Source organism: Microcebus murinus, chromosome 3, assembly GCF_040939455.1.
Source record: "Microcebus murinus isolate Inina chromosome 3, M.murinus_Inina_mat1.0, whole genome shotgun sequence".
NCBI classification, from domain to species: Eukaryota; Metazoa; Chordata; class Mammalia; order Primates; family Cheirogaleidae; genus Microcebus; species Microcebus murinus.
This window is the reverse complement of record NC_134106.1, coordinates 2,430,528-2,454,404: the sequence shown is the minus strand read 5'-3', so window position 1 is coordinate 2,454,404 and position 23,877 is coordinate 2,430,528. Positions and strand designations below refer to the sequence as shown.

The following is a 23,877-nucleotide window of genomic DNA, read 5'->3' as shown; positions in this document are numbered from 1 at the left end:
TTGCTTGGAGGAGTAGTGTTGTGTTTCCCTGAAAATAAGCCCTACCCATAAAATGAGCCCTAGCAGGATTTCTAAGCATGTGCGCAATAGAAGCCCTACCCCGAAAATAAGCCCTAGTGACGGGCGTGGCTACGCAGCGCATCTGCACAACCCGTGCATTTCGTCTCGGAGCAGGAAAGAAGACGAGCAGCCCTTCTCATCTGCCCCATGAGAGCTCTGTTGCTCGACATGAGAGATCGGGGGCCGATGGTTCTGAAGGAAATAGAGTCGCAAGAAATTCAGGATGGAATTCCGGGTTTGGAGGGTGATGATGATGTTCCAGAAGAAGACGACCCTATTTGAATAAATGTAGATTGCTGGACCGTACTTAAAAAAAATAATAATAAAATAAGACATCCCCTGAAGATAAGCCCTAGGGTGTCTTCCTGAGGAAAAATAAATATAAGACCCTGTCTTATTTTCGGGGAAACACGGCAAGAGCTGTGTTAGCTCCAGCACGCCGGCCGCAGTGGCAGGGACAGGACAGATGGGAACCTCCAGTGGGCACAGGCTTGGAGGAAGAGCAGGGATTTGGGGCGCGTGGAAAAGGAGGGAGCCGCAGAGCGTGTCCCGCCCCGGGACACATCGCCGCCTGCAGGACTGGCCTTGCCCCTCTGCAGAGGCCGTGCTCGGGGAGTCCGAGATGAGGCCCAAGCTCTTCTTCTCCAGCAAGCTCGCTGCTGTGACCCGGCTGCTCCTGCATCCCGCTTCAGAGCCACTGCGTCAGGGCTGCGTCTGCCCGTCCCCCGCGAGACGACGCCACCCTGCGAGGTCCACACCCGCCACCAGGCCACCGGCGTTCGGGTGGGGCCCGCCGGGCTCCCCGCCAGTGTGTGCGGAGTCAGCGGCTGGACTCAGAAAGGAAGGTTCACGCGTCGGGGAGCTTCAGATGACATGTCGCCGACACCGAGCCACGCACGGAGCCCGGCGGGACGAACAGGACGAGCTTGTGCCGGGCCACGGGTGACATCGACTCAGGCAAGCAGGAGCCACCAACTGCGGCGGCGAGGCTGCCGCCACGGCCTCCCCCGCGTCACTGCCCCCTGCTCCGCCGCAGCGGCCGGGACCACGCCGGCTCAGACCCCACCTTGACCCTTCTCTCAAGCCACGGACCCGCGGTCCATCTGCCTTCCCCTCTCTGGCCCGGCCCACCGAGTGCCCCAGAGCAGCACGGCGCCCAGTCCGGGGGCCGTCAGCCCCGCCGGGCCACCCTCCCATGCCGCGCCCGGCTCCCCATTCTCCTCCCCGCCACTCTCAAGAGACACCTTCTTTCCTACTTGACCGGCATCACCAGGCATTCATCGCTCACCTTCCTTCTCTCCTGGAAACCTTTCCGCCCCTGCACCGTCCTCTCCTCCACCCCTGCCTCGCAGAAAGGGGCTCCCCACCCCTGTCCCCCCATCCTCCAAGGCCAGCCCTCCCCCACCAGCAGGACCTGCTCTCTCCTCCCCATCCCCAGACTTTCCCTTTAAGGAGAGAAGGAAGGTGTGCAGGTGTCCCTCGAGTTCGATGACGACACGCGTTTGCCCTGAGCCCCTCGACCACCACAGTCTTCCACCTGCAGCACCTGCCCCGCCCGTCAGCCACACGCACCCCCACTCCTGTCTCTGCCTCTGCCCCTCACTCACTCCCGCCCGCACCCCGCCTCCACCTCCCAGTGCGCGTGGCTGAGCACGTTCTGGGTCCCATCTCGCTTCTCATCTCGCTTGCCGTGGTGGCATGTGTTAGCGTCCTTCCCTGGGAGCCCCCGCGGCCCTGGCTGCCACGCTGCGCCCCTTCTGGGCCACCTGCCTCCGCTCTGGCGTCTGCACCCCATTTGCACTCTCCTCGGTGGCCTCCCTTGTCTCCTGCTCCAAACGCCACCTCCTGCCGAGAACCCGCCCCAAGCTGGCTCAGGGTGCAGGACTGGGGACAGGTGCGGGCCCAGGTACGCCACAGCCACAGCACACGGGGCCAGAGAGAATGCAACCAACAGCAGCCGGGGCAAAGGCAAGACCGAGCACCAAAGGATCTGAACAAGGCACCAGCTTGAGGAGGCCACATGGAGAGACAGAAACCAGGCCCAGGCGTGAGGACCACGAGGCAGAAGAGACTCCCCCCAGGGCAGCCACTCGGGGAACAGGCTCCTCCTGTCAGACACCTGACACCTCACCTGTGGGCAGACCCAGGGACACAAAAAGAACTGACCAGAGGGTGATTGCTGTCTCTGTTTTAAATGATTTGATGTTTCTGGCTTCCTGTGAAAAATACGACCCGGCCACACTGGCCTCCCATTGCCACAAGGTGACAGGTGGCCCAGGGAAGACCCCACAGGTGCCTGGGCTGTGCACCTGCTCCAGGCCAGCTCCCAGGAGGGCCTCGTCCCACGCACAGCCTCGCTGGCCACTGAGTTGAGGAATCCCAGTGTAAGCTCTGGCTTCCGCCCTGCTTGCAGCCCAGACCAGGGGTCCCTAGACACGCCAGGGTCCCCAGCACCCACACCTGCTGGTCTATGGCGTCCCCACCTTGGAAAAGAGCCCCCATCAGTCCAGTTGCTCCGGGGTCATTCGAGCCGTGAACACCACGGTCTTTCCATTTATTTGTGTCTTTTTCAATTTCTTTCATCAATGTTTTATAGTTTTCAGTGCAGAGATCTTTCGCTTCCTTGGTTACATTTATTCCTAAGAATTTTATTCTCTTTGATGCTATTATAAATGGGATTGCTCTTTTAATATATTTTTCAGACAGTTTGTTGTTATTGTGCAGAAACACAGCTTCCTTTCGTACGTTGATTTGCATCTTGCAACTTTACCGAATTCATTTATTAGTTTTAACAGCTTTTTGGTGGAATCCAGGGTTTTCTGTGTATAAAATCAGATCACGTATAAACAGAGACAGTTTTACTTTTCCCTTTATAATTTGGATGCCTTCTATCTCTTTTTCTTGTCCTATTACTCTGGCGAGGACTTGCCACACCACATTGAATGTAAGTGGTGACAGGAGGCCTTCTTACCTCGCTCTTAATCTTAGCGGAGAAACTTTCAACTTCCAGCCACTGAGTGTGAGGTGAGCCGTGGGCTCCTCACACTTGACTTCCGGCATGTTGAGTATGTTCCTTGTATAAGTAATTTGTTGAAAGCTTTTATCATGTAAGGCTGTTGAGTTTTTGTCAAATGCTTTTTCTGCATCTATTGAGAGGATCATGTGGTCTTTATTCTTCATTCTGTTCGTGAAAGCGAGGTGCAAAGTTGGACTGTTTTATCTGAGATTCTCTCTCTCTCCTTGATGTAGGTATTTTCACCGTGAGCTTCACTCTCAGAGCTGCTTTTGCTGCATCCCATAATTTGTGGTATGTTTTTCCATTTTCATTTTTTGTCTTGAGATTTTTTTTTTTATTTCCCTTCTGATTTCCTACCTGACCCACCGGTTGGTCAGGAGCGTGCCACTTAATTTCCACATGCTCGTGAATTTTCCAATTTCCCTCCTGTTATTGGAAGAGGGAAATTATAGTTTCTTATCGTTGTGATTAGAAAAGACGCTTGCTATGATTTCAATCTGCTTAAATGTGCTAACACTCGTTTTGTGGCTGGCGTTTGGCTTACCCTGGAGAGTGGGCTGTGTGCACGGGAGAAAAACGTACACCTGCTGCTCTGGCAGGGAACGTTCCGTGGGTTCTGTTGGGCCCACCTGGTTTGTGCCGGTGTTGGCGCCTGCTGTTTGCTCGCTGATTTTCTGTCTGGACGATCTGTTCGTTGTCCAAAGCGGGGCACAGACGTCCCCACACAATTAGCGTATCTCTGTCTGTTTCTACCTCCAGTTCTGGTGTTACCTGCACACTGTGTATTTACCTGCTCCGATGTTGGTCGCACCTGTGTCTGTAACCGTTGCGCCTTCTCGGTGGGCTGACGCTTTGGTCACCAGGCAATGACTTTATCTCCTGTTGCACTCTTTTACTTCAAGTCTCCTTTGCCTGATAGAAGCGCAGCTATACCCCTGCTCTCTTTGGGGTTGCATTTGCAAGGAATGTTCTTGCCCCTGTCTTCATTTCTGGCCTGTGCGCGTCCTCAAAGCCAAAGGCGCACCGAGACTGTGTCACAGCCGCCAGGGGCAGCTCCCGCCTCTCACCTCCCAGCCCACCCATCGTCACCACTGCCCCCGTGAGCTCTCGCCCCACACACGGACTGCACGCGTCTGGGCTGCAGGACGGCAAGCCCCTTGCCTGGCCGGCGAGGCCTTCGTGGACCCGAGGTTCCGGCCCCAGGTCCTGCGGCTTCCCTCGCGTTTCGTACGAGCCGCATTTCGTACGGTGTTTCCTAGTCCACCAGCTCGCTCAGCCCTCACCAGCCGCCACAGTCGTAATCACCACCCCCGTCTAATGCCTGCTATACGCCAAGTACTATGTTAAGCACCTTACGCGTACTGTGACTCTTGGAAGTAAGCACTATTATCGTTTCCAGCTTTCCAGATGAGGGAACAGGCATCAGGAAGGTAAGGACGTACCTGAGGCAGCAAAGGCACAGGAGGCAGGGAGGAGACACGGCTTCGAGTCTGGCCCCCAACGCCCAGGCCCGCAGCCCCGACCCTGCGGTCCCCTTCACACGTGCCCTGCGTCCCCAGGGAGTGCACGTGCCCACACCTGCCAAGTGTGGACGGAAAAAATCTGAGCCCTAAAATATTTGAAAGAAGTTTATTCTGAGCCAAATTTGAGGACCATGGCCCGGAGACACTCCCAAGAAGCCTTGAGCAAGTGGGCTCGCAGTGGCTGGGTCACAGTTTAGTTTTATACATTTTCAGAGAGATGGGGGTTACAGGCAAAGTCACAAATCAATACATGAGAGGCACACATTGGTTTGGCCCAAAAAGGTGGGACACCTCCAAGCAGGGGCTTACAGGTTATAGGTGGGTTTAAAGATTCTTTGGCTGGCAATTGGCTGAGAGAGTTAGACTTTATCTAGAAGACCAGAAAGGATATGCTTACTTTAAGATAAGGGTGTGAGCACTCTGGGAGGTCCAGACAGGAGGACGCTTTAAATTTACAATAGGCGTCTGCTAGGATGCTTGAGTTAAGACAGGGGCTTCCTATCTTTTAGGTGATGTTAATGCCATACCAGAATCAGGTTGGCGCTTAGTGGGAATTTACCGTTTGCCAGCCTGACCCAGCTGGCCTCCTTAGGAAGGAGTTTTTAGCAAAAGAAAAAGATCAGAGTTCAGTGCTCACAAGCCTCAGCTCAGACGCCGACTCCCGGGGCTGCTTTCTCGGGCCCGGCTGAGAGCGTTCGCCAGACGGGCCGCGGCATCTGCCCGCACTTTGCGTCCTGCCCCGGCGGGGACCGCAGGGAGCAGGGCTCTTGCCCCTAACGCTATGTCACGTTCACAACACGTAGCACACGGTGCATGCTCAGTAGTGCGTTGAATGAACGAAGGAATAAAACTGGTTAAAGTAAGTACGGTACCCAAGGCTGAGAAAATATTGTCTGCTTTGAAAAACCAAAATTAAGAGTTTATGACGAGTCCTTTCAGACCTTGCTGGTCCCGGCAGACAATTCCCATGGACAAGCGCAAAAACAAGCCGCTGCCTCCCGCCGCCACCCCAGTGCCCCCGCAGCGAGAGTCTCCTTACTTCCGAACGCCTCCCATGGGGAAGACTTTCTCTCCGACTATGGCCAGCACGACGTTCCAGTCGGACAGGCTGAACTTGGGTATGATGATTTTTACAGGCGGAATAAATAACCTTCCATTTGTGAAAACACTGTAAGAATGAAAAGAAAGGCATTCGTTACTGCCTTGAATTTGAGGACAAAACATTGAAAATCCGAAGAAAAACATGCATATACTCATAGAACAACGCAATCACTCAGTAGCCCCTAGTAACGCACACCAGGCCCCACGGGGGATTGTCCCACGCTGCACAGAACGTCTTAGCGCCTGGTGACATAATAACGTAAAAAATACATCTTTCTATATAATCTAAAATGCCCAGCTGAGCAGGACAGAACTCCACTTTTTAAAAAAATATGCCTCCAACTACTGTGATGGGTAAAATGGAAGAAAATTGGGTCCATTTGGAAAACGGGGGGATTTTCCTTAAAGACTGCAGCTGCTTTCCCCTCCCAGGGAGCCGAGATTGTCTCCATCTCCCAAAGAAAATAACGTGCAGTCCTCTGAAAGATAAACGATCTATTTCATTCTTGTAGTTGTAAGGCAGCTTCCGTGTGATCTCAAATGGTTATTGTATTATTTCTATGTGTGTGTGGGGGGGGGAAGACTTAGTAGATTTTCAAAACCCAGGGCAAAGGTATTAGTTCTCCAGTGTTAATGAGACTATGCTGGCTGGGTGAGGTGGCTCACGCCTGTAATCCTAGCACTCTGGGAGGCCGAGACAGGAGTATCGCTGAAGGTCAGGAATTCAAGACCAGCCTGAGCAAGAGCAAGACCCCATCTCTACTAAAACTAGAAATAAATTAATTGGCCAACTATATAGAAAAAATTAGCCGGGCATGGTGGCACATGCCTGTAGTCCCGGCTACTCGGGAGGCTGAGGCAGGAGGATCACTTGAGCCCAGGAGTTTGAGGTTGCTGTGAGTGAGGCTGATGCCATGGCACTCTAGCCCAGGCAACAGAGCCAGACTCTGCCTCCAAGAAAAAAAAAAAAAATGAGACTATGCCACAGTCAAAGACACTGGGTGGTGGCTCACGCCTGTAATCCTAGCACTTTGGGAGGCCGAGGCGGGCGGATTGCTCAAGGTCAGGAGTTCGAAACCAGCCTGAGCGAGACCCCGTCTCTACCAAAAATAGAAATAAATTAATTGACCAACTAAAAAATATATATACAAAAAATTAGCCGGGCATGGTGGCGCATGCCTGTAGTCCTAGCTACTTGGGAGGCTGAGGCAGGAGGATCGCTGAGCCCCGGAGTTTGAGGTTGCTGTGAGCTAAGCTGACGCCACGGCACTCACTCTAGCCTGGGCAACAAAGTGAGACTCTGTCTCAAAAAAAGAAAAAAAAAAAAAAAGACACTGGGGATAGCTTCAGACCCTTGTAACTCAAAATAAGGTAAAATACGGGCTTATTTTCTAAGTCTAAAAATAATGAATGATGTCACTGACATCTTTTAACAACACACAAGCTCAATCTTACAGTTCTGTTTAAGTTTTTTACATTATTATCTACTGTTACTGCAGTTTTGTTGTTTTTTTCCTTAAATGCAAATAACTTTGAATTTGAGAAATACATCTTTTTTTCCAGAGTAATATAAATATTAATTTAATATATTTGTCACAATAAAGAAAATGCAGGGTTTTTTGCTAAGGTTGTATGGCAAAAGAAGTTTCCAGTCAACCCTGGAGTCCAACTCCTTCCATATTTAAGACACCACTCAATTATTAACTGTAAAAAGGAATGTTCTGTGTAAGCTGTTGTACACATCGCAATTCCTCAATGTGCTATTACAACTATAATAACATTTGCTACAATGTTTTTTCAGTTATTGGTTTTCCCAATTGGTTTATGCCAAAAGTATTTTTAAATATAGATTACTAGTAGTAATAAAAGAAACAAATGTTTGAATAATTGAAATCATGTTACATCTCTGTCCAAAGTTTTAAGGTATGATTTATATTAAATATTGATAAATAAGCACATTGACATATTGTTGATGTAGTTAAAAGTTAGCACGGTCTTCCTGAAGGGCATGCTGGCGATACAGATCAATGAGAAACAGGGATCAGTAACCACCGGCCCAGTCATTCCACTCCGTGAAATCCATCCCACGCAAACAAATGTGGGAAAAGATTTATATATAAAGGTATTTCTCATAGAATTATTTATAAACCCAAAAATATAAAATGTCTAAGTATGGATGAATGGTCCAATAAATTATGGCATAGCCATATAATAATAAATTATGCTGGAGGGAGGTGAAAAATAAATAAATAAATAAATAAATTACATTTGCCATTAAAAATTATTTATGCAGAATTTGCATTTACGGGGGAGGGGGGAATGGTCAAATAGAATTAATGCTCTAAACAGAAAACACAACAGCACATGACAGAGAAAGCTCTAAGAACAAATGTGCCTCAAAGCTAACAGTGACTATGTCTCTAAGGAATGGGATAACTGGCCACTTGTATTTTATTCTTTTAGCTTTTCTAGATTTCCAGGTTTTTATGAGAATGTAAACAGAGAAGAAAACTACTGTGAAAATTCAAAATTTTTTAAGGAAAAGAGAAAAAAGCAAACATAATCCCCAATTTATAAATTAGGCATTTGCAAGTTCCGAGGGAGGAATGGGCTTAACCCGTCTGCGGAAGTTGCCCGGCGGAGCTGAAGATGCGCCCGGCCCTCTCTTCCTGTCCAGGTTTGGGGTCCGAGTTGCTCAGGGCTGGGACGGCCCATCCGACAGGTGGCTGGAGGAACAAGCCCCCCCACAACACCCACAGGTAGCTCCCCTGGAAGTCTGGGATGGCGGGGAGATGGACGGGCGCACACCCAACCCCACCGTTGTTAAATAAACACCAGCATGTGTGAATTCTGGAATCCCGTGTAGCCATTTTTCAAGGCACCCTCTATCTACTCGTGCTGATAAGAAGCCACATGCAAGATAAACTGTGCGGCGAAATAACAACCGAGTGCACACTACAGTGCACGCAGCGCACACGGAGACCCGGAGTGCCCGAGCTCCCGCGGTCAGCCCCAGAAAGACCCCGGAAACGGTGACGCTGGCGTCGCTGGGAAGCCGCTGGAGGGCTGGGGGCGCAAGGTGGAAGAGTCTCTTTTAATTTACGCCTTTTAAACTGTACGTGTACCGCAGGCTCCAGTTACTCTGGCTATTTAAAAAAACAGTTAATTAAAATAAAAACTCTGGGCCGGGCGCGGTGGCTCACGCCTGTAACCCTAACACTCTGGGAGGCCGAGGCGGGTAGATTGCTCGAGGTCAGGAGTTCGAGACCAGCCTGAGCAAGAGTGAGACCCCGTCTCTACTATAAATAGAAAGAAATTAATTGGCCAACTAATATATATATATAGAAAAAATTAGCCGGGCATGGTGGCGCATGCCTGTAGTCCCAGCTACTCGGGAGGCTGAGGCAGGAGGATCGCTTGAGCCCAGGAGTCTGAGGTTGCTGTGAGCGAGGCTGACACCACGGCACTCACTCTAGCCTGGGCAACAGAGTAAGACTCTGTCTCAAAAAAAAATAAAATAATAAAATAAAATAATAAAAACTCTGAAGAGGAGTTAAAGGCATATAACTATTTTGTCAATGTACCTCCTAACATGCTAATTAACGTGTAACGGGAAAAGGGGGGGAAAGGTCACATTATTTTAAACAGAAGATGTGTTAAATTATTTTACATGGGAACGAGCACACGGGTCTGGGCATGGATCCTAACCAGGTGGCTGATGGGGCGGCGGCCATGTACCCAGCGCTGGCCACACACACGTGTGTAGTCGTCTCTAATCTTCTCAACAAACCAGTAAAGCAGGTGCCGCTATCCCACGACACAGATGGAGAAACTGAGGCACAGAGAGGGCAAGTGGCCTGCCCAAGTCACAGGGGGGCCGGGCGGAGGGCCGGCCACGCGGCCACGTCCACCTGGCTCCAAAGCCTGTCTGTGTTCTTTACCCCAGTCACCCTCCCTCCCACCGTTTCTCTTCTCTGCTGAAAAACCAGGTAGAAAGTGTCGCAATGTGCTGCTTGTCTCTCAGAAATACGCTAATGATGGTCCATGGGAGAAAGCCAAGGTCATCTTTATCTCCGGTGTCCTCGCTGTCCTCAGACAGGTGTCATCTGCTGCAGCAGGTCACAGATGAGCCACGATCATGTCATGACCTCTTGGGGTTTGTGAACTAAAACGAAATCTTAAGGCTCCCCACAACCGGCTGACTGAATGGACCCCTCGTGGCCAAAAGAATATCCTAAAACTAAACTGCCTGCCAGGAGGAGGGAGGTCAGACAGGCCCCATCATGCCCCCTCCCTTCTTGGGGACATCCTTTGTAACCCATTAACAGGCCTAAGGGTGTGCAAGACACACCAGCAGGTCCTCAATTTACACAACAAATCTATGTCCCAGGGCCTTATCTCTGATAACAGCTCCTCATGTTGAAACATTCCAAGCCTCTGGACAAACCTTCCTGTCTTTAACCAATTACAAGCCAAAGAATCTTTAAACCCACCTACAACCTGTAAGCCCCCGCTTTGAGATGGCCCACCTTTTCGGGCCAAACCAGTGTACGCCTCTCACGTATTGATTAATGACTTTACCTGTGACCCCTGCCTCCCTGGAATGTATAAAAACAAACTGTGACCCAGCCACAGCAAGTCCACTTGCTCAAGGTTTCTTGGGTGTGGCTCTGGGTCATGATCCTCAAATTAGGCTCAGAGTAAATACCCTTAAAATTATTTTACAGAGTTGGGCTTCTTTTCCATTGACAGCTGCCTGCACCCCTCACGGGGGAGCCCCGCTCACGCTCGCTCCCAAAGACCAGACCGAGTCCGGGTTGAGCTGAACTGCAAGGCTCTCCTCCCTGGAAGTCGGAAGCCGCATTCTCCAGAGCTGATTCTGGAATTAAACAGCTCGGTGTCTGGGCAACTCATTCCCTCGCTGAACTCTGAGATCTCAGACGGCAAGCCCGGGGCTGAGTCTCGTGGCCGTGTCTGGCCCCCGGACGCATCCAGCACATTCCGGGCGGGGCGTTCAGACGGAGCCACAGTGCTCAGTGGGCAGCCGGCGCCCCTCTGTGCTGTCCCGGCCCCCGCATTCCCAAGGCCGGGACGCGGACCCGGACACACCTCCCTCACGGGGCTACCACGCAGGCAGAAGGAGGTTGTGGCTATTCTGATTTGAATGGGGTGAAAAGAAGAGGCATTACTTTTTGAAACTAAGGTGTCGGAACTGTCATCATCGTGTTTTTCTAAACTAAGATTCTGAGACAACGTGGGAGAAAGCTGGAGTGATTTAAGCATCAGTTCACTCCAAGCCCAAACCTCCTCACTGAGAACTGGAGAACCGTCGGCACACGGCAACTCTATGCATTTGGAAATAGCAGCACAGGCTTACGGTGCTGCAGTTAAAATAACCAGAAAAACCTCACCCCACAGCAAGCGCCACGATCCCGGACTCCGGTCAGGCACCGCAAGGACAAAGGACACGGGCCCATCATCACCTGGCCTCGAAGGAGGGGAGAGTGAGCCCCAACCAGCTCGCCAGAAGGGCGCCGACCGCGCCCCGAGGAAGTGAACCTCCAACACCCCCACCTGCCCCTAACCTCGAGCGGGAAATCACCCCACCAATCGGAAGCCACGCCACCACGTGGCTCACGGGTACGGGGGCGACACAGTGCAGCCTTGCACCTCTCAGCCTCCTTCCTGCCCCTGCCTGCGAGCGCCAGACTTCACCAGGGCTGGGTCTCGATCACGTGCCCCGTGACCTTCTCACCCTACGCGCATTTCTAGGGGACCCTCCAAGCAGCTCAACTTCCTTCTCGGTTCCGACACCCGCACACCTGCTGGAAGGGATCCTCCCCTGAACTGGGGCGTTAAATTTCCTTGGGGGGGAGGGGACGACTCCTCCCCTGAGGTCCTCCGCCCCCTTCACCCAGCCCCCACCGGACGCCTGCCTGAGCCGCTTGACTCTGCAGGAAACTCACGGTTTGTTCAGCTGACACCTGACTAGGGGCCTGACCTCATCCTTTTTTTGTTGTTTTTTTGAGACAGAGTCTCACTTTGTTGCCCAGGCTAGAGTGAGTGCCGTGGCGTCAGCCTGGCTCACAGCAACCTCAAACCCCTGGGCTCAAGCAATCCTCCTGCCTCAGCCTCCCGAGTAGCTGGACTACCGGCATGCACCACCATGCCCGGCTAATTTTTTTTTCTATATATATTAGTTGGCCAATTAATTTCTTTATATTTATAGTAGAGACGGGGTCTCGCTCTTGCTCAGGCTGGTTTCGAACTCCTGACCTGGAGCAATCCGCCCGCCTCGGCCTCCCAGAGTGCTAGGATTACAGGTGTGAGCCACCGCGCCCGGCCGAGACCTCATCCTTAGAGCACTCACAAACGAGTCTCTGGGACTCAGAAGTGCCGCCCAAGCACCTAAGCCCCTCCCTCTGAACCGCGGCATCGGGAAGGACGGAGCCTCTGTCCCCTGGTCTCTGTGGGGGACAGAGTCTGAACTTCCATGACTGCCGTTCGCAGGCTGGTCACATTAACTGACCACCTCCGTGCTGTTCCCCCACCCCCCGCCATTCCACTGAGCCCCTGCGTCCCCTCCCTCCCTCTCCGTTGAAAATGCCCAAATCGCTCCTGCACAAGTCAGAGTCGGGGGGCTCAGCTCCCTCTCTGCTGAGTAGTTACTAGTGAAATCTGTTTTCACCCCTGTCACTGCCATGTTCTCTTTGACGTCATCTTCCCATCGAGGGCCAGACCCGATGTCCCTCGGGCCCCTCCTCCAGGTGCCCGGGACCACAGTGCTACCTGCTGTCAGTTAGGACAGGCCAGTGTAGGAGGCCTGGGGGTCTCCTCCCCACACCCACTGAGTGCAAGCTCTCCAAGGGGGTGCAGAGAGTCCCCACGTGAAACCACTTCTAGGGCCCGGACGATTTCCGCCAGCTCGCTCCTAAATAAACAACGAAAGTAAGACCCTTCAAAGCCCTCCTCCCCTAAGGTCCGCTCACAGAATTGTTTCGTTTTCCTCCCTCTCCTGTCTAGATGGCATGCGTGAACGGGCCCCTCGTCTGCAGTCCCGGACTGCAGGGAGAACACCGGGAAGGGAAGAGACCTCGGGTCAGGCAGCTTAGCAAGCGCCAGAAGCAGGACCCCAAGCTGACCCTCCAGCCCCCACCTGGTGGCTGCAAACCACACCCTCGCGGCCGTCAGGGCAGCGCCAGCCTCCCTCCGATGTCCGGCTGCCTCAGGACACGAGCCGGACACGCCGCTCACTCCCTCTGTGAGGGAGGGTCTTCCCTCTGTGAGGGAGGGTCCGAATCCCCCCCCCTTGAACATCTCAGCCCCCAAAAGCCGGCAGAACTATTGCTCATTTGTTTTTACGAGGACACATGGTCAGGTTTCCTTCCTGGGAGGAAATGCCCGGCGTTTAGGTGGATATTTGGGTCCATCTAGTGGAACTTCCAGCACACCAGGACCAAGGGCGTGCGTCTGCTGCGAGAGTAAGCGGGTTAAATTGGGAAAAAAAATGTCGAATAAGTGAGGATCGTTGATGACTGGAGTCACGCCCATGAAACGTGGCTTTAGGAACAGGTGTCTTTGGCAGGAAGGGCCCGCTAACCGATAGCGTTCCCTGGGATTGCTATACATTCTGCAGAAAAAGACTTCGTTAACAAAATTTAGGTGTTTGGGGTTTTTTTTTTGTTTTATTTTGTTTTTTGAGACAGTCTCACTCTGTTGCCCAGGCTAGAGTGAGTGCCGTGGCGTCAGCCTCGCTCACAACAACCTCAGACTCCTGGGCTCAAGCGATCCTCCTGCCTCAGCCTCCCAAGCAGCTGGGACTACAGGCATGCGCCACCATGCCCAGTTAATTTTTTGTGTATATATTTTTAGTTGGTCAATTAATTTCTATTTTTAGTAGAGACGGGGTCTCATTCAGGCTGGTTTTGAACTCCTGACCTGGAGCAATCCACCCGCCTCAGCCTCCCAGAGTGCTAGGATTAGAGGCGTGAGCCACCGCGCCCAGCCAAATTTAGGTGTTTTGTTGTTGTTGTTGTTGTTGTTGTTTTGAGACAGAGTCTCACTCTGTTGCCCGGGCTAGAGTGCTCTGGCGTCAGCCTAGCTCACGGCAACCTCCAACTCCTGGGCTCAAGCGATCCTCCTGCCTCAGCCTCCCGAGTAGCTGGGACTACAGGCACGCGCCACTAATGCCCGGCTATTTTTCTAGTTTTAGTAGAGACGGGGTGTCGCTCTTGCTCAGGCTGGTCTCAAACTCTTGAGCTCAAGTGATCCGCCTGCCTCAGCCTCCCACAGTGCTGGGACTGCAGGCGTGAGCCACCGCCCAGGGCAGACGAAATTTAGAAACGCTGTCTCTTTGGTTATCTCAAAGCAGCTCTCCTACTTAGGGAAGGACCTTGGGTAGTTCAGTGGCGCCTCGCAGAAGCTCACGGTGTTTTAAAGAAGCGACAGTTGAGGTTTAAGGAAAGGTGAGAGGAGCTCAGTTCAGCTCATCAGCAGTGACGTGTCCCTTCCTCTCTGCCTCCCAGTCGGGGTCTGGTGGGTCCGTGGGGGACTCTCCATCCCAGGAGTCTTGCTTCCTGGTCCTCGCTCCCAGGGCTGAGGGGCGGTGACTCCCGCTAGCCACGGCTGGGACGAGACACCTGCACTGCTGTCCCTCGACTCCAAGAGCTCACGAGTTTCCCTAGAAACTAAGTTCTTTGCATGTGGACCAGAACCCGGTAAAAGGAAGGGTGCTGCTCTCTTGAGCTCCACATCAGGGATTTTAATCCCTAAACATATTAAAACATCACAATAATGGAAGGATTTGGGGGAAGAACTGCCGTTTAGAGAACTGCTGCCCTGGGACAAGAGCGGGCGGGGGCAGTGCTGGGACCGCGACCAAGGTCATCCTCACCACCCCCTGCGGGGTGGGAGCTCCCGGTCCTGCCTTGCAAACCTGCAGGGCGTGACGCAGCGCGGGGAGGGCACGGCTGAGAGGGCGAACAGCGGGTGTGAACCAACGCTCTGAGTCAGGCGTGCTCTCTCCGCAGCCCAGAAGCACAGCGCACGGTGACCCAGGCAGGGGCTCAAGTCACCCGGACACGGTCCGCTGAGCACCTGCACGCCGGCCCTGCGACGGTGTCATGGCAGCGGAGGCTCCATCCCGTTCCCCAGGCAACACCAGACGAGGACGTGCTCCGACCTCGAGGGCCTTTTGGTAGGCAGAGCTCACGGTGGAAGAAACAGCTTTTAAATTCCCTTTCAACATGCAACAGCTGGGGCCGGGCGCGGTGGCTCACGCCTGTAATCCCAGCACTCTGGGAGGTTGAGGCAGGCGATTGCTCGAGGTCAGGAGTTCGAGACCAGCCTGAGCAAGAGTGAGACCCCCGTCTCTACTAAAAATAGAAAGCAATTAATTGGCCAACTAAAATATATAGAAAAAATTAGCCAGGCATGGTGTCACATACCTGTAGTCCCAGCTACACGGGAGGCTGAGGCAGGAGGATCGCTTAAGCCCAGGAGTTTGAGGTTGCTGTGAGCGAGGCTGACGCCACGGCACTCTAGCCCAGGCAACAAGAATGAAAAAGTGAGACTCTGTCTCCAAAAAAAAAAAAAAAAAAAAAAATGCAACAGCTGCAACTGCTAGATTAAAAACAAAGGAAAACTTAAAAGCCTAAAACTAAATTGCGTGTGTGATGCTCTTATGTTTCCATGCCCAGGTAAACTGCTCTGTAAACAACAGCGTGGTAAGTGGATGGCTTCTCCCAAATCAAGGCTGAAGAGAGGAAAGAATGTGTAGCCTTGGAAAGGCTGAACCTCCGAGAAGGTGGACAGAGGAAGCAGAAATAGCCTGGGGGTTGGGGGGGGGAGAAGGAGCAGAAAAGAGGTTCAGAGAGTCCGCCAGGATAGAAAGGATCGTTTTTAAGGCGCTACTGCTCTTTTCGACTTTTCCCCCATACCACTGTACTCACTTTATATGCCGGGATATCCGATTATATGTTTGCCACCTGGAAGGCACGTTCATATCACAGTGCACCACCGGTTTGATCTGAAAGAAGAAAAAACAAGCCTCAGAATTTGGTTCAAATTGGCGAGCACGTGTTAAATGCCAACTGCGTGCGCAGCAGCAGCCCCAAAGCGTGCGTAAGTGGGGTGTCCCTTTGCTAACCGAGAGTTCACAGAGCATCTCCAGACGACTCGGAGAAAGGCGGATTGAGTGCTGGAGTGGAGAAGATTCCAGCAATTGCAAGGCCACGTGAACTGCGGCGCAGCCTGCGGGGGCCGGGGCGACAAGTAAGGTACCACGAAAGGTAATGTAAGGTTCCTGTACCTCGTGCCGGGGCTGCACCCAGGGGCTCGCCCCCAGGCGCTTGCTGCACAAACTTGGGGCCCCAAGAACGGACACGCAGCTTCTGATTTCAGAGCACAGGACCCGAGCCAGGACGCCCTGGCCGGCAGGTGGGCCCCTCCGCCCTGTTTTCAGACCTTTGCCGAGAATGTGGTGCGAGAGGCTGAGCCGACTGCCCGGCCCTGCTACAGCGGCCACCTCCAACCCCCTGGGGACAAGGCGCCAAGTAGGAGAGGAATTTCTGAGACCTGCCCCAGGTGGGCGAAGTCCCTCTTCCTCGCGTCCCTACGGTTTAAGAGGGAGCAGAAAAGCAAACACGGGGATTTTTACTGGGCGTGGATGTGAACGCCCCCGCACCGAGCGCTTGGTCCTGGCCCCACACGCAGTGCCAGGCTCGCCGAGGGGGTGCCCGCCCCAGCACTTCAGTGCAGACCTTGCCCTGAAAAGCTGCTCCCTTTGTCCCTGTCCCTTTGTCCCTGGCCCACCAGGCTGTCCCTTTGTCCCTGGCCCACCGGGCTGTCCCTTTGTCCCTGGCCCACCGGGCTGTCCCCTGCATCCAGCTGGCCCAGACCGTCTGCCCCGGCTCAGCCTCCGCTGTGGTCCACACCTCGCTCGGCCTCCCCTCCCGGCCGCTCACCTGGACAGCGCCGCGTTCTCCCGAGGGCTCCCCACCAGGGCTCCCCACTGCACCATCACCTCCCCGATGACGCTGTCTTCTCGGCAGCAACTGGGCCTTCTCCGCCTCTGCAGGACGAAGTCCAGCCCCCACCCACGCGCTGTCTCCGTGGCCCCCCACGCGCCCACGCCCCAAGCGCCCCCCACGCCCCAAGCACCCCCCATGCCCCAAGCACCCGTTTTGCCTGGCCTCCTCCCTCTGCCTCTTCACCCCGCCCAAGCTCCAAGGGCTCTGCGGGGAGCCCGGTCCAGGCCACACCAGCACTGACCCCCACTCCGGCGCACCCCACACCGGCACGGAGACGGGCCCGGCAGGGGCTCCTGGCACCCACTCCCCTCCCAGCCCAGCCCACAAGAGAGCTCCCAGTGGCCGGCGTCCAGCACCTGCCGCTCCCAGAAGCCCCTCCTGCACCCGCCTCTGCCCACCAGGCCACCCGGTGCCGGGCTCCACGCAGCCCCACGGGAGGGTCCGGCATCCCTGCTCCTCCGCCCCCTCCACCGCCGGGCCCGGCCAGGCCTCCCAGCTCAGGCACACACCAGGGGACGGCCGCTCGGCCCACCCAGGCCGGAGCTCGGCCGAATTGCTCCAAGATGAGCAAAGCCACCCACAGACGTGCCCTGCCGGGTGCAGCAGCAGCCCACGTGCCGCGGTCCACGAGGACGGGCACGACAGGTGGAGGCGCCACACAGCGCACTCGCCCGAGAGCTGCACTGCACAGGTGAGGGCAACAGGTGCTGCTGCTCTGGGTCCTCTGAAGGCGCCCAGGGGCCGTGTCGGCGTCTCAGAGCAGGTGAGGAGAGCCCAGACGCGGCTGCTGGGACCGCTCGGCACCCCCCGACCTTGCAAGGCCTTTCGTCCCGGGGCGAACTGGCCTGGGGGCCTGGGGCAAACGGCGAGTCTCGAGTCTCGGGGGCAGCCTGGGAGGCGGGAAAGCCACGGTCCTCGGAGCTGGGCGAGCCCAGGTTCAAATCCCAGCTCTGCCTCTTACCGCCCAAGTGCCGTAGGAGAGGCTGCCGCCCGGCTGTCTCTGACAGCGGCGCGTCAGTGCTGAGAACGGACGAGAGCACCTGCCAGCACTGTCACGGGCACTAGGTGAGATCACGTCTTATAAAGGGCACCGTGCAGCGCCTGTCACACAACAACACAAGTCCAGTCCCGTGAGTATGGGAGGCCCGAACGCACATGCGTGTGCACACACACACACACAGGGGCAGGGCCTGTGCAGGAGGGGACAGAGGGGCCATTTCGGCATCTCAGTCCCAGGTGGAATTGCTCATTTCACCCCCAGTGGACCGAGGGGCCCAGCCTCCCCATCTCAAGAAACGGCGCCACCCGAGACCCGTCATCAGTCCGACTACAAAATCTGGAGATGTTTTGGAGTCTGCCCACCCCGCGTGCCGCCCCCTCAGCCATCGGTGCACCTGCCAGGTCCACCTGGAAGCCACACACTGCACAACGGCCGATGCCCGGGCCAGCCACGCCTCCGCCACCCCTCCGAGACCCGTCTCCTGCCACCTCTCCCCCCTCCTGCCTGTGACCATCGTTTCTTCATGGGCAGCAGAGGGGCCTTTGCAGACGTAAGTCAGTGCTCGCCCTGACGTCTGCACCCCCACTCAGACCCCCCAGCCCCGGCTGCCTCTCCCCGCTCTCCCTGCGCCTGCCCCTCCTGGCCTCCCCACACCCGGCCTGCGTCCCTCCTGCAGCACAGCAAACACCAGGCTGTCCCTGCACGGGACCTGCGCCCGGAGCATCCTCCCGGACCTCTGCCCGGCTCTCTCCCTCCTGCGCTGGGAGGTCACGCTGAGGTCAGCTCCTCCGAGAGGCCTTCCCCGACAGTCACACCCCGCGATTTGCTTTCACTATAGCGCTTACTGCCCAATGCGTCCTTGCTTGTTCACTTTCCCACAAGCTCCTGGTAGAACGTGAGCCTCGGGGGAGCGGGGACCCTGGCTGTCACGGTCAGCAAGGTGCCCCCAGGGCCTGAAGGGGGCAGGGCCCCTCGTAGGAGCTCGACAACCATTTCATGGAGACGATGGACAGTGGGGGGATGAATGCTACCATGACAAGTGAAAAACAGCCCCGACACCCTGGAAAGGACCCCAGAGAAAGAGACAGAGGCCACTGGAGTTGTGGCAATGCGCTCCGACATCATTGCCATCCTGTCGCAGTGTGCATAAAACTGCACACACCTGCACACTGACAGGTAAAATACAGCACCATGAACACCAACAACTAGCACGAATTTACAGACCGAGTCTGAAAACAAAACAACAGAAATCACCCTCTGCAAAATTCTATTAAAATACAGCCACCCTAAGGCACAGATTCCTGCCTGATTACATGAAATTATGGCAACAATGAGCTAATTGCTCTTTCCATGTGTTAATGATTCATTAACCCTGATAGCACCTGCCTAATTAAATAACTCCAGCAATTAAATACACGATTCTGGGTTATCTTCTCTGTACTCCATAGAATAATCTCCTAAGCGGGGCCGAGCACGTGTGTCTGGTGGCGGTCGCAGCCTCGTTCCACCCGTCAGAGCACAGCCGTGAGCGGAGGCAGAGCGCTCCACACGCTAACTCGCCGACGACCCTCGGAAACGTGACGCTAAAAGGCCTCGTGTTGCATGGACCTGTCTGCCGTGTTTCCCCGGAAATAAGACAGGGTCTTACATTTATTTTTTCCTCAAGAAGACACCCTAGGGCTTATTTTCAGGGGATGTGTTATTTTTTTTTTTTTTAAGTATGGCACCACAATCTACATTGATTCAAATAGAATGAAGGCGTCTTCTTCTGGAACATCATCATCACTCTCCAGACCCCGAATCCCATCTTGAATTTCTTGCAATCCTATTTCCTTTAGATCCATTGGCCCCAGTCTCTCATGTCAAGCAATAGAGCTGTCACGGGGCAGGTGAGAAGGGCTGCTCGTCTTCTTTCACACTCTGTGACGACATGCACGGGTTGTGCAGATGCGCTGCGTAGCCACGCCCGTCACTAGGGCTTATTTTTGGGGTAGGGCTTCTATTGCACACATGCTTAGAAATCCTGCTAGGGCTTACTCTATGGGCAGGGCTTATTTTCGGGGAAACACGGTACATGGCCCGTCCCGAGCAGGCAGATCCACGGGGACGGCCGTCGTCACTCTCACCGGCTTGCAGTCACATCTCAAGGGTGCTCCCTGTTGCCCCCATGGCCCCAGCCACCCCTCCCCAGAGGACATTCCCACCGTCACACGACACGACGTCGAGCCCTAGAAAACCTCTCCTGACTCTATTTCCCCTTGGAGTTGCCTCCGCGTTCCCTCCTTCTTTCGGCAGAGCTCTGAAAGCAGTCTGCATCCCCCTCTCGGTCTCTGCTGCTCTGTCGGCCGCAGGCCCCCGTCACTGAACCCAGGGACCCCCGCTCAGTCACTCCTCTGGTCGGCCGAGTGTGACGCCGATGGCCCACCTATCTCTCCCTGCGGCGGCCACCTGCTCTTCCTCCTGCCTCTTCTGCAGCCTCTCTCCCGCCCACCACGTGCAGGAGCGCTCGGGACGTTTGCTGGGGACCGGCTGTGCTCTGTCCGCGAGGCTCCCCGCGGGAACTCACAGTCCAGCACCACCGCCCCTGCCCGAGTCACCCCGTCCCTTGCCGGGGCCATCGCAGCCGCCTCCTGACCCGTCTCCCAGGTCCCACATCAGCCCCTGGTAAGGGCCCCTGGTGAGGGCCACACAGCCGCCAGGCGCCCTTGTAACTCCGTGGCCAGCGCAGGCCAGCACCGCGCCCAGGGCCTCTGCACCGTCCACCCTCCCTCTCGGGAGCCTTTTGCCCAAGGTGTCTAAGCTGCTCCCTCACTTCCTCTGGGTCTGGACTCAGAAGCCCGCCTCGGTGAAGACCCCCTGGTCACCCTCGGCAAAACCTGACAGCCCCGGCACGACAGTCCTTATCCCCAGCATACTCTGTGTTTTGTTTATTTTCTTCACTGTCTGTCTCCTTGAAGGCAGGAATGCTTTTCCCATTTTATACAGTTGTACGTCCCAGGGCTTCAGCAGCACGTGGTACGTCGTACCCAGTGCTCAGTGAACATTGAGTGCATGCACAGCTGGGCTTGGCGGGCATACGCCTGTTACTTGGTTTCCTGTGGCTCCTCTGGGACAACAAGCCACAGAAAAGCAAACACTTCCAAACATGCAAGTGTGAGGACTGGCATCGATGGAGGATGGACTCAAAGTTCACATCCTGTGATGGCCACGATAGCTGCATAATTACATTCAATTCCTATTTCATAGGTACAACCACACCCATTCTACAGATGGGAAAACTGAGCATCAGAGAAGCGAGCTTGCCCAAATGGCAGGGCCCACATGGTGTTTTCACAAAGTGGCAGCACAAGCATGGCAAATTGTTGGAGAAATTAAGCAGCATAGTACGCAGTGCTCCAGAGGCGTAGGAAATAGCCGCTCTCACGTGGTGGACATGGATTTAATCCGGTCTAGTCTCCCGGGTAGCATGTATCAAAGCCCTTCCTAGATTTCAAGCAAAAGGTGACAGCTTTTAAAAACATACAGAATATATGGCACACACATGGAGTGCTCTGAGTCCACCAAAAAGTATCATAGAAGCATAGTTATTGACATGTAGTGACTTCATGATTAATAATTATGTAAGAAGGTATTTCATAAAAACAATATGTAGGCGGAGCAAGATGGCGGACGAATAACACCGCTAGACAGAGGTCTCTGCAGAAAAGACAGATTCTAGCAGAAATTAGAGGAACGAAGCAAGAAGACGAGCATACAGAGGACAAGGGCCGGAAGGAGGGGTACCTGAGACCCCGGGAGACTCCACGGGAGGAGGCTGCGGAGGAGACCTGGAGGCTGAGACCACCGGAGCAGCCCGGAGACCAGCGGCAAGGGTAGGTGGATTCGCTGTTTCCCCTCCCCTGCATTCGGGACTGCTGGTGGGCTCCCCAGCGGGTGGAGAGACCTGCGGACACCAGCCCAGAGACGGCCGCCGCCTGCCAACGGTGAGCCTGTAGCAGACGTGGCACCAGGTTCCCAACTTCCTCCGGGCACCTCCCTGTGCACGGACCCGAGCCGCGCGGCAGGCGCCATATTGCCTCCTCCTCCCCTCCGCCGACCCTATCCGCAGCTGCCCAGAGACACAATACAGCCACCAGCCGGAGGCACCTCCAGGGAACGGGACCTTCCCGTTTGGGACCCTGCCCGCCCTCCCAGGTGCTGCTGGCACCGTGTTCCCAGGAAAATGGTGCCGACTCAGAGGCTGAGAGACATAGACCCAGCTTGGGCTCCCTGTGGGTGAATTAGGACCGGAAACGCTCTCCCTGGTGGGAATACAGTTTGAACTCTGGGACCCAGAGGTGGGACCTGCAGACCAGATCCCCTGCACCGAGGGCTAGCATTGCCCGGGGCACAGAAGGGTTATACGTGAACAGCCTACTGAGGTGTGTGTGCCTCCAGGGGCGGATCGGGTCCTAGAGGGCAACCCTCCTCCCAGGAGGAGGCCGTGTGCCCAGACCAGGTGGCGTTCCTGTGCAGGGAACCTCCCCGCCGGCATCACAGTCCGGGGAGGCCTGGTGGCTTGTGGTCTGGCCTGCTGGCAGAGGCCCAGGAGTAGCTGGGGAGTTGGGGAGGGTGGAAAGAAGCAAGGCCCGCTCCAGACTGCGGGTCTCAGACAGCCCCACCCCACATACAGACTTTCTGGCTGAGCAGGACCATTCCAGCCCCGCCCTAACAGCTTTCCCTGGAAGCAGAGGCCAGAACTTTGACCCCTGCTAACGGCCTGAGGGCAGGCTTACCCAACCCAGCTCCACCCAGAACAAGAGCAGGTAATGGGACACAAAATCAACAGTATAGCCTCTTCCTCCAAGCAACGCCACCTACTGACAGGGACGGCATCTCGCACAGCCTTTCCACGGCACCCACTGACTCAATATACAGGGAGTGGTCCAATTTCACCCACAGACACCACCTAACGCCTCAGACACTAAACAAGGTGTGTGAATACCCAAACAATAACCTAAGGAAAGAAACAACAACTGATCGACATGGGAAGAAATCAGCGAAAGAACTCAGGAAATATGAAGAACCAAATGGAAAATACACCCCCAAAGAGGAGCACCAGCCCCCTAGAAACGGACACCAACCAAAATCAGGCAACCAATATGACAGAAGAGGAATTTCGTATGTGGAACATAAGAACACTCACCCAGCTGCAACAACAACTCAATAACCAACACAAAGAAACCACAAAAAGTCTCCAGGATATGGGAAAAGAAATAGACACAATGAAGAAAAGTGTAACCGAACTCCTGGAAATGAAGAATCAATTCAAGGAACTACAAAATACAGTGGAAAGTCACAAGAACAGGGTAGATCAAACAGAAGAAAGAATCTCAGAGCTCGAAGATAACACCCTCTAATTAAATAAATCAGTCACAGAAATAGAGCAGAGAAACAAGAGAAAAGAGCAAAGCCTACAAGAGCTGTGGGATTATGTGAAGAAACCTAATGTGAGGGTCATAGGGTTACAAGAAGGGGAAGAAGACAACACTCAAGGGTTGGACAAGCTGTTTGAAGATATAATAGAGGAAAATTTCCCAGGCCTTGCTCAAAATCTTGATATACAAGTTCAAGAAGCTCAGAGGACCCCTGGGAGATTCAACGCAAACAGGAAGACGTCATGACATGCAGTCATCAGACTGACCAAAGTATCAACTAAAGAGGCCCTTCTAAGAGCTGCAAGACAAAAGAAGCAAGTAACATACAAGGAAAAGCCAATTCGAATAACATCAGACTTCTCTAATGAGACTTTACAAGCAAGGAGAGACTGGGGCCCCATTCTCACTCTTTTGAAACAAAACAATGCCCAGCCTAGAATATTTTTCCCTGCAAAACTAAGCTTCGTATATGAAGGAGAAATAAAAACATTCTCAGACAAGCAAAGGCTCAGAGAATTCACCAAGACAAGACCAGCCCTACAAGAAGTACTTAAAACAGCGTTATGCACGGAACATCATAATAATAAACCAGGAATATAAAAACAACCAAAACCCAAAGATATTAAAGGCCAGATATTACAATGGCTCAAGACAGAAATCATAGCAACAACATCCAACCCAACAGAACGATCAGTAATCTACCTTACCTATCAGTTCTCTCAATAAATGT

General features: G+C 54.2%; 1 protein-coding gene across 4 annotated transcripts in view; it reads right to left on the bottom strand.

Annotated features, from left to right (window-relative positions):
• Positions 1 to 23,877, bottom strand: part of DCDC2C (doublecortin domain containing 2C) — a 101,402-nt gene that overhangs the window by 63,258 nt on the left and 14,267 nt on the right. For all 4 annotated transcript variants that reach the window (XR_012918462.1, XM_012763163.3, XM_076000462.1 and 1 more), the window contains exons 3-4: positions 15,651 to 15,727; positions 5,639 to 5,767 (exon numbers count right to left, since the gene is read on the bottom strand). Coding sequence is in view for 3 of the 4 variants with exons in the window: in XM_012763163.3 (XP_012618617.1) it covers positions 5,639 to 5,767; positions 15,651 to 15,727 (206 nt within the window). In the remaining variant the exon portion in view is untranslated. The remainder of the gene's footprint in view (positions 1 to 5,638; positions 5,768 to 15,650; positions 15,728 to 23,877) is intronic.